The sequence below is a fragment of the Barbus barbus genome (assembly GCF_936440315.1).
Source record: "Barbus barbus genome assembly, chromosome: 9".
In the NCBI taxonomy this organism is placed as follows: domain Eukaryota; kingdom Metazoa; phylum Chordata; class Actinopteri; order Cypriniformes; family Cyprinidae; genus Barbus; species Barbus barbus.
The window spans coordinates 12,836,822-12,847,933 of NC_136737.1; the positions used below are offsets into that span (position 1 = coordinate 12,836,822).

At 37.1% G+C, this 11,112-nt stretch overlaps 1 protein-coding gene across 3 annotated transcripts in view; it reads right to left on the reverse strand.

Annotated features, from left to right (window-relative positions):
- Nucleotides 1–2,530: 2,530 nt before the first annotated feature.
- The window catches only part of LOC306874531 (DENN domain-containing protein 1B-like), a 101,846-nt gene continuing 93,264 nt past the window's right edge, over nucleotides 2,531–11,112 (reverse strand). For all 3 annotated transcript variants that reach the window (XM_079424654.1, XM_079424655.1, XM_079424653.1), the window contains 3 exons: nucleotides 6,802–6,887; nucleotides 6,417–6,636; nucleotides 2,531–5,522 (listed from right to left, as the gene is read on the reverse strand). In XM_079424654.1, the coding sequence (XP_079280780.1) occupies nucleotides 4,935–5,522; nucleotides 6,417–6,636; nucleotides 6,802–6,887 (894 nt within the window). In that variant the 3' untranslated portion in view covers nucleotides 2,531–4,934. The remainder of the gene's footprint in view (nucleotides 5,523–6,416; nucleotides 6,637–6,801; nucleotides 6,888–11,112) is intronic.

An 11,112-nucleotide genomic window follows, 5' to 3' on the forward strand; every position in this document is an offset into this window, starting at 1 on the left:
AAAAGACATGAATCCGTCAACAAATTTGATCAACATCAACACTTAATGAACTGATAGAATACACAAACGTGGATTTGTTATACGATGCTGTTGTTCTGTAAAGAAAATTGATTTGTGTCGATATTAAAAACAATAGTTTTACTGATCACCTGCTTATTGTATTTTACAAAAGATTTATACTTTAATCTCTGGTTTAGTGATTTTATTGAATAAATCCAGCCACGCATGATAGTGGTCAAACGAATCAACACAGGTAAGTTGCACAGACATATAATTTATTTCAGTTCACAGTGCATACAGTGGTACCAGTAGTTTCTGTAAAAACACATGAGACTGACCTAATTTGCACTTGAAAACGATTTAACTGCACAGAGCATGCGGCCGACTTCATCCGACTTCATTCACTCAAAAGCACTTCAACCACCACAAACTAAACAGATTGCAGGGAGATTCCATATGCATTCAGGAAAATGAAGCATGATTGGTGTCTATCATTATATTAAATTAGATGTACAGACTTTTTGTGTAACAAAATATGTTGCATTGCATTAAACATTCAGAAGCAGTTTGGAGAGTTCAGTGATTCAGCTACAGCAGTTCGTTACTCAATTTACAAAATTCAACAGCAAAATAAACAAAATATGAAGAAAGTCACAATACTACAATGTAAGAACATGTGAACAGTACCATAAAAGTTGACATCGTATTTCTTTTTTGATATAAAGCGCTCATGCATCTGTAAAATAATACCAAAAAATACCATAGAAGTTTACAACAAAAATGCATATCAATAACAAGAAAGAAGAAAAAGATTTTGGGTAGCACTTTCCTTAATATAGCCCAGGGTTCCTCAAATCTTACCCTGGAGGTCCAATCTGCTGCAGAGTTTAGCTCCAACCCTGATCAAACTCATCTACCTGTGATTTTCTAATGATCTTGAAGACTCTGATTAGCATGCGCAGGTGCGTTTGATTAGGGTTAGAGCTAAACTCTGCAGGAATGGTCCAGATTTGAGGATCCCTGATATAGCCTATGTGGTGACGATCTAGTTTCAAGTAGTGTTTAAATTTAAACAGCTGGTGAACAGTAACTGGATCAAATTGAATGCAACCAAGCAACATTGTATAATGACTGTTTTCATACAGGTTTCCCAAAAAAATTATATAGATCAGTAAAAAAAACAAAAAAAAAAAAACTTGGTAGTTCTATGCTGCGACATTAACTGTGACCAGATTTCAAATAATGCTAAACATTAAATAAAATGATCTCTACTTCAATAACAAATACGTAAATTAGATAGCAAATGGGTTAAATGCTTTTTCAAGGCAAAATTCTAGCCATTCTGAATTAGCAGTCATTTATTTAAAATACAGAGCACACTTAAAGACATGGACGACAATGATAAACCAAACCGTACCTGTTTCTAAATACACAGTATCAAAAACAAGAGACATTATGTGGAGAATGCAATGTAAAACACATGTCCATTGTGAGTTCCTGTGTGCTTGATTGGTATTCAACAGGCTGATGGTCTTTCTTGTGTCAACCATATATCTACAAACAGGTTATTAGGCAAAAAATTTATTTAAATAAAAATACTACTGATTTTCTACTATTATTTAATATTTCAGGTTTTGGTTTGAGTACCAATATTATGTGATTTAGAAACCATAATTAAAAACTCTAAACTAAATATTAAAGTACCTGTAATTTAAGCTCTGTTCTAAAAACCTAAACTTAGTATCATGTACATTAAGGTGCGGCCATATCTATCATTATTATTATGGATTCAAAATGTTGATCAACAGAAAGTTGATTGATTTTAAAGTGCTGTGGTTCATACGTTGCTACACTATTGACAGTGGACCTTTTTTTGCCCACACAATTTTGCTAATCTGACCGCGCCTTTACAGATAAAGAGTCTACATACTGTATTAAATCAGTAAAGTATGAGATTCCATTTATGAGTTAGAAGGCAGCTGCCTAGCATTTGAAACAATTATTCAAGCAGATGAACTCAGTTAAGGCACAACCTTGCATTTAAATAGGAATGGGGGTCAATTTCATTTCAGAACTTCCCTTAAGTTGCTGATTGTTAAAAATAGTACACATATCTTCCCGTTTACAGGAAATACCTTTGAGCAATGTTAGCAAAAAAAAATTTCCTCACAATTGTCCTTTTGCAAAGACCCGCCACAAATCATGTTCTCACACAATGAAAAATACATCATGGAGCAAAGGTATGAAACAAAGTCTCAGCTTTCAAACTTTGTCATTTTGTAAGACGTTCAAACAATAAATGCTGTTTTGTGGCTTTTTAATGTGTTGTGACAGATCGCTGTAGCGCCTCAGTTCAAGCGGCACGTGAACCAATCATCTCTTCCTCTTTACTAGTTATAGCACAAAATAAACATGAATGAACATCAGAAGGTATCTTGTTTTAACCGAGGAAATATGTCAATACAAAGCCTATCAAATTTAAGTCCACCAAAATTAATCTACTCTCCGGTCTGTTTTTTTTTGTTGTTTTGTATGACAGATTCAGCGTTATGATTGGTCAGATCACCTGTCAATCAAACTTGAGTTTACATCTCGCAATTATCATTATTATAATTTACTTTTTTTCTCTCAGAATTCCAAGTTAACATCTCGATTTTTTTTTTCCTGCCATGGAAAAAAAGGTCATTATTATTATTGTTTCTCACAACTTTTCTTCTCAAAACTAGGAGTTTGAGTTTATATCTTGCAATTTTTACTTTTTTCTCAGAATTGAGAAAAAAGTCAGAATTGTGAGAAAATGTCACTTTTTTTTTTTTTTTATCCTGTGGTGGATAGAAGCTTTCATAGAATAGCTATTTAAGCATGGCATCTTGCACCTTTTACTTATTTTATTTATTTTTCATATGCATATCATCCGTGTTAACATTGTAACTCCAGCCACACGTCCTGCATGTCTTGTGGGTACAGAGCAAAAAGTAAACTTGACTAAAAGTTTGTATTTAATAGGGGTTTTACCCAGTGAATAAATAACATAATGGCATTTTAAGTTGATGGATAACACTGATTTTGCATAGTTCATCAGGACATCGGATTTGTTCAAAGGCTGAAGAAATATATCGTTTCAGGACAGCTTTGAGTTAAGCCGCAACGTTAAAAAGCCTAGCTTGATTTGAGACAAGGTCCTAAACTTTGAATGATTTTACAGCCATATCGTTACCACAGCAGATTACGCAGGAGGGGTGAGGAGAGTCATTAAAGTGTCAGACAATATGACACACGTTCTAAATCACTCTGCTCAACAACCTAAATAATTCATCAGCCACTAAAGAAACAAGTGCTGGATCTAATGACCACTTCCTGTTTGGTGTAGCAGTACAGTTTTGAAGGTGACATCCACAGATGATATAAATAAAATGAGTGAAACAAGGCAAATCTTTCTATAGCTAAAATGATAGGCAAGCAGTTCTGTTGAGTTTTAATGTGCAAATGTTAGTATTCAAGGGAGCTAATTATGTTAAAATGTCTAGCTAGCTAGAAATCTAAAGTTTAATTTTGTAACTTGTTTAGCAAGATTCACTTCAAATCACCATGAAAGTAGTTCAGGTGAAAGAGAAAACTGGCTATAGATGAAGATGCCCTGAATTTGAATATGCCTACTTATCTACTATATAGGAGGCGAAAAACTGTAAATGAAAAGAGTAGTACGACTGAATTCGTTGTATTTATAAAACTGTAGGCAAAAAGTACCCAGATTACTCACTACTCCTTGCAATATTTTACATTCAATGGATCATTTATTATCCCTTGAGGCCACAGAAGAGGAGTCGCAAATGGCAGTGAAGCGACGCAAACATTGTAAGTCACATGACAATGACAAAAGGGCAGATGTAGTACTACACATTCATACTATAGAGAACAGACTTTTTCGAAGGTTGCGAAATTTGTTCCTCATAAAATATAGTAGAAACTCATCTAGTTTACGATAATGCTGCTACAGCACCTCTTGTGGTAATGCTAAGAATGCAACGTACTTGTGTTACGTTGCACTTTTTACAACTTTGTGTGAAATTGAGCTTGCTAGCTAGAAGCGTTCGTGTTCCCGTACTTGCGTAGAGTATATTTCTGGCCTTCGTACAGAATAAGACAATAATAAGGGGTGTAAAACATATTTATTTATCAGTAACAAGTATTCCTCTTTGCACTGGGCATCAGCAGCACCAGTATTTTCACACTTAAATATCAATACACTAAGTTTATTAGTCCTTAAAAAACATAATTGGGATTTCGGTATTTTCGATTTTGTCTAAGAATTTAAAATGCTAACATCTCATCTTGGATAAAAGCATAAACCTGAGAACTGTCTTGAAAAAATAGTTTTTTTCAAAAATATAGCTAATTGAGAACAAGTTGTCCACCTGGCCTAGATAAATATCTCTTTATAAGACGCGTCGCATGCAAAACATAGTGATAGTAGCTAGCAAGCTAGCCAGCTACAGCGGCACAGTCAGGAAATACTGTGTAAAAGCAAATTAAACCTGTTTAAGGCATTATATTAAGCTGAGATTTGTTCGCTTGTTAAATACTTTCGTACGATTTAGTAAAATATACAGGGGGAAATCCGTCCCTCATCCACAGTGATTTATCGAAACAGTGATTTGAAACTACTCAAGTGCAATCATCTGCTGAAATAAATAAAACTGGATGTTAAATGCTGACATAAATCCCTTTAAACCTAATTTTCATCCTTTCCAACCACCAGTTTGAATGATACCGTTTGTTGTTTCGGACCGAATGTAAGTAATAAGAGGACTGAACAGTCACATTAACTACAAAACACCTTTGCAAACACTTCATGCAAAGAGTGCTGGTGTGACATCAGAGGACAGCGTGAATACTAAAAGAGAAAGGTTAGACGTGAGTGTTGTGCCGTTTTCTCAGGATTTGTCCAGGCTGGTGTTGTTTTGGATGTGCGTGAGCTCCTGGTTGCTTTTGAGGGCCATGTTCATGCGACACATGGACTCGATCTCCTCCAGCAAGCCTTTCTCCTGAGTCTCGTTCCCTCTTTCTTTCATATTTGTCTCCTGGGGCTGTTTTACCCTCTCCCATGGAACAAGGACCGAAGGTTGTCCACTTGCTGCCTTGAGCTGGGCATGTTCCTGGGACGGCCTCTGAATTTTTCTTGATAGGACCTTCTGTCGGGAGAGGTTGCAGCCTGCTGGTTGTCGGTTGTCTGGGCTCAGCTGGGAACTGCTGGGTTTGTCCGTGTCGCAAGGTACCGAAAGTTGAATTTTAGGTGTCTCAGGGAGAGAGTTCCTCGGGTTCTCTTCATTGGTAAGGTCATTGGGAAGGGGAGGACGGACAGGAAGGGAACAGGAGCTGGCTTGGCGTCGAGGCGAAGGTGGGAGATGCTTACCATGGACGGCGCTGTCGTCTTGACCCATATTCCATGCGCCTTGTTCTCCGTTTTTTACTTCACAACCGACCTGAGCAGGAATACTTCCCAGTGGGGACTTGCAGTTTTTCTGGAAACAGTACAAATGACATGCTCACAAGGCCATGCCGCTGTTCATGCACACATTTATCTACAAAGCATGGACGCCAACATAAAATCAGTACCGTATATACTTCCAATAGTCTTCTGAATCTAATGGAAAAATTCAATGGTAACACTCATTTCATGTTGAATTAAAAAAAAATTTTTTTATACAATTTTAAAAGATTATTTTTGTTTTATAAAATTATAATTCAATTAACTAAACTAATAAATACAAAAAAGGTAATCCATCTGAAAGTCTAATAATAAGATCTTATAAGATTCATAAAATATAATAAAACACAGAAAAACATTTTGGTAACACTTTAGAATAAGGTTCCATTTATTAACATTAGTTAATGTATTAACTAACATGAACAAACAATGAACAATGCATTTATTACACTATTTATTAATCTTTGTTAATGTTAGTTAATGAAAATACAGTTGTTCATTGTTTACTCATGTTAGTTCATACTACATTAATGTTAACAAACACAACTTGTGAATTTAATAATGCATCAGTAAATGCTGAAATTAACATGAACTAAGATTAATAAATGCTGTAGAAGTATTGTTCATTCTTAGTTCATGTTTACTAATGTTCTTAACTAATGTTAATAAATGGAACCTTATTCTAAAGTGTTACCAACATTTTATATAAGATTTAGAAAAACATAGAAAATAATAAATAATAATAAAGACTTTTTTATTATTTTTTTAAAATAAAAATAATAAAATATAATAAAAATGACTATTATAAACTATTTTCAAAATTAATAAAATAATTATATTAAATAAAAATAATAAATAAATAAATAAATAAATTTATCATGAAAAAAAATAAAATAAATAAAGGCATAATATAAATAAAATCTCTCACCGTGGGATTGTAGTCTAGGTCTTCAATTGATCTGAAAACGTCCAGGCTCTTGGCGGCAGACAGTCGCCCTTGTTCAATGTGGGATGTACTGAGAGAGTCCAAAATCTCCTCCAGCAGGTTCATCTGCCCCGTTTGACTAACTTCAGACTGAAACTCTAAATCAGAGTCATCACTGTCCTCATTGTATGACGCCACTTCCCCGCTGTCCTCAGAGGATATTCTGCACACACACACACACACACACACACACACACACAAGTTGTTAACTCAAAAGCCTTGTGGGAGAGAAAAAAAGGCACCAGAGGGCAGTGTTGCATTGACGAATGGGTGATGTTTACCCATAAAATGTTTGGAAAACATACTGTCATCGAATTCAAACCCTTACCTGCTGGCTGTGTCATCATTGTTGTCATTGTTATAACTGTCCGGAAAACACAGGCTCATGTGTGGAGACGACTTTGGATTTTGATGCTAAAACAGAAGACCGACACGTTAAATTCCCATCTAATCTACTAAAGCAACCCATTTCCCGAAAGAAACTTTGCATCTCATGTCCCCATTACAGAGCAACATTAATTCGTGTCCTCTACATAGGTGCTCGTTCAGCTAATCCCTCGGCTTTTATAACGCACCTGTGTAACACGTTTAATTGGCAAATTAAAGAATTGAAGCATTATAGGGCATGGCTTCACGCTGCGGCCCCAGGCTTTAGGGCTCGCCATTAACTAGCCATCCACGATGTGAACACGCACACGCAAACATGCCGCCACTCACTAAAGTAGCCCATAAACTGCTGTTTGCCACATTATCAAAGCACGCTACTAAACCAAAGTCCTTTTAAAGAGCCTGAGGTGCGAGAAAAACGTCACGCTACGTTGCCAACCGGACGGGGTGGATATGGTCAAGTCTCGCCGTAATGGCTCGGCCAAGAAGCTTCTTGCCATTTTGGGTATCGCTGCCCGACGAATGGGTTAACGGCCACCCTGTCCATAAAAATAGCTAAGAGATGCGTGTACCGAACACTTTGCCATTGGAATAAACAGGAACACATGTTGGGTGCTGATTGCCCCACTCGCTAGTAGCCGGCAGCTATAATGAAAGCGATTACGGGGGGTTCAGGCCTTGAATCCTCCAAAAGGCTTTAATGGATTCCTGTGTCAGGGCCATAAATCTGGCCGGCAAGCCACTTTGGCTTAAGTGAAGGGGTTGGATGCACCTGCGGAACTGTGTCACATTCATTTGGTGTCGGTGGGGTGTGTGTGTGTGTGTTTGCCCTGCAACACTGTTTGCTGTTATGTAGCCCCTTGAGTTGCGGAGCAGGCCGTGTTTTTCAGAGAGCGGCCCCTCTCTGGCGCTTTCTACAAGCAGAGGTGTTTATTAAAACAATGTGAACGCAAGCCCTCTGCAGGATGGCAACACCAGGCCTGAATCCCAAACACCTACCGAAACAAAAAAGCAAACTCTCAACACATACAGTCAGGTATACGCACTAAAAACCAGAAGAAACGGCTAGTTAGCTAAATGCTAATTATTTGAAAATGATTATTCATCAGATTCATTTTTAATCAGCTAAGCAGAAAGTTTTGAGATCATTTGAAGAATAAACTTAACCTTAAAACACCTGCAGTAAATATAAGTAGTTAGCTTGTGCAAAACCTGCAACTAGAATGCTAGAGTGGTTAAGCCACTGATTAGTGGTTGCTAATGTGTTTTTAGCATGTAGCTAGGCAGTGGCTAGGGTGTTTTGGGTAGTTTCTTACTGAAGCAAAACAAAGGAAGTTCATACTTAGTGTTGTGAGTGTGAAAGAGTAGTAATAGTAATGCTAGTTGTAGCAAATGGCTAATTATGCTTCAAGACAACACAGCAGAGGATGCTGGGAAATAGGAATAAGACAAAGTCAGGCCTAAACTTCACCATCACTTCATTCTTTAATTCTCTCAACACATTCAGTTCAGAGAAAGAAAAAAAAAAAAAAATGTGTCAGCTAACTGGTTTGCAACCACATTGCTATAGTGCTATAGTACATTGAAAGTGTTTGGACAGTTCTTATCATGTTGCTATGCAGATACTAGGGTGTTTTGTCTAAAAAAAAGTTTATATTTAAGGTTATGGGTTAGTAAGGCTGCATAATTAATGCAAGACTAAAAGCAAAATAATAGTTAAAAACATAAAAAAAGGAAGACAGCCATAAGTATTAATATTGTAATTTAACATATTGTAATTTTACTGTAGTACTGTAAAATAAAATAAAATAATAATAACAGCAAAACTAATTTTATTTTCTTAGCTACTCAATTTTTCTCATTACAATGTATAGTGCATTTAATTTAATTTAATTTTCTTAAATGGTATATTGAGTAATAATAATAATAATTATTATTATTAAAATCATACTGACATCAGTCAACATACAATTTTAAATCAGAAAACCAGCAGATTGTTTCTACATTCGTAATGGTAATAGCAATGCATGTCTTAGCAAATTGCTAATTATGTTCTAGGATGACACAGCAGAGAATGCCGGGAAGCAACATTAAGACAAAGTCGGCTCTAAACATTACCGTCACTTCATTCTTTCCAAAGTATGTCGTGAAACAAAGTCAAAGGCCAGGAAAAGAATCAGGATATGAAATAAAATAATAAAAGCCGTTCGAGCCACTGTTCCGAGACAGGCCAAAACCGCCGATTTGGAAAACAAGCAGACATGTGCCTATTTGCTTCTTTTACGTGTACCCTAAATCAGCACGGACATATTGAGCCGCCACAGGTCAGCGTCTGCTCCTTAAACTGCCTGTTCAAATCCGCACGGAAAATGGGCTGTCTTCAGTCGAAGCGGCGAGCAGACATCACGCTCTTCAACGTAGACTTTAAAACTGTTAAAACTTCATCTCTCTTGTCAGGGCAGGCCATTTTAAGAGAAAATCCCATTTTGCTTCTAGCGTGGCCAAGTTGTAAGAAGCGGCAACAGGGCTTTACGTTGCAGCCAATCGTCTCGTCGATTTAATAGCCAGGCTTACATTATATATTTCATATGCTATTTCAGACCAGGCACTGATCTCATGCGCTTGGCAGGGCATGGAAAGGGAAGATATGCCTGGAAAATGCAAACAAAACCCCTGTGCCTCCAAGCCAAAACTTAAGCCAGCATCTGCTGAGCTATTCAAGCAGTTCCCCTTTAAACAAAGCCCAGGACCCCTTCTCAGGCAACTTCCCTCCAACTGGCTCTGGCTAAAAGCAACTTTCCGAATATCAGAGAGAAGGAGAGCACAAGAAAGTGTCTGGATGTGTGCGTCGTTTGCGAGCATCCAGTAGGTGGCACTTTGGTTACAGCCGAGAGGGTTTCCTCCCCTCCTATGAGGTTTGCATCTCCGTCTCATGCAGATGTGCGGCTTCTCTCTGTTTGCAGCGAAACGTCCACCGGCCAAAAGCGCTTTCTCTCCATTTGTGCATCAATGTTTTTTGACACCCAACGAATCCATCTCGACGCTGGCAGTCCTCCAGACCTACGCGGTTTCACAGAGCTCTCACTGGGAGCTATATCGCACACGTTCGCACATTCACGCATCCGTACAAACAGCCATGAACCTGCATGAGATGGGTTTCGAAAGAATAAGCCATTTCTAAATGTAATTTCATTACCAAATGACATGGATGAAGATATAAACGCATTTAAGAGAATTTCAAGTAAACCCATTTTCCTTCTGTGGCTCATTTTGGATTGAAAAAGGATACTCAATGAGGAAAATTGTTTTCATTATTTTGATGAAAGAATACAAAAACGTTTTCTTTCTTTCAAATAGTGTACAATATGTGCAAGAACGCGTATTATAAGAATATTATGGGTGAAATCGACAGCACTTGTGGCGTAATGTTGATTATAACATCTCATTTCATTATTGACATTTTTTCACTCCTCTTTAAAAATAAAATAAATATGGGTTAAAATGAGACAGCGGAAGTGAATGGAATCTGTAAACATTAAAATACTCATTGTTTCAATAGTACAGCTATTAAATGTGAGTGTTATTGTGACTTTTCTGTGTAAAGTTAAATCCAATTTTATTTTGCGACCACTAAATTTCGCTTAATTGTTAATGACACCTAAAACCCTGATCCTTTTTTTTTTACTTTACAGCTCAAATGATACACAAGTTTTAACAAGAATTTATGTAAGAGATTCATAAGATTAATATCTTCACACTTCTGCTGTTAAATCCCCCCAAAATGACCCCCATTCACTTTTATTGTAAGTTACGCAACGTAACCTTGATTTTTATTTATTTATTTACTTTTTAAGAAAACGAGGCATGAGTCGAAATTTTACATTTTGATCACAAATGCATTCAAATGAGCTTAACTTGTTTTGAACCTGGAATATTTAAGAAAGTAAATCAGATTAATTTTGATTCCACGACTTGAAAAGTTCCGCAGCTGTAACGTAATCATGTTTACAGTGGTCACTGCTTAGGGCGGTATGTAAATGAAGGTGGAAGCTCATAAGCCGGAGCAGGAAGTGTGTATGAATTATACAGAACTTGAACAGAGCTTTTTGGACTCTTTAATATGCAGCGCTGCTGAACTGGCCACGGCTATAGGGGATCCATCTGCTGGCTTCATCCAGAGCATGTGTGTGTGTGGAGTCATTCCCCAGAGGCTGTGTGCCACTCAGAGGAGGAAGCCGCAACACACACACAC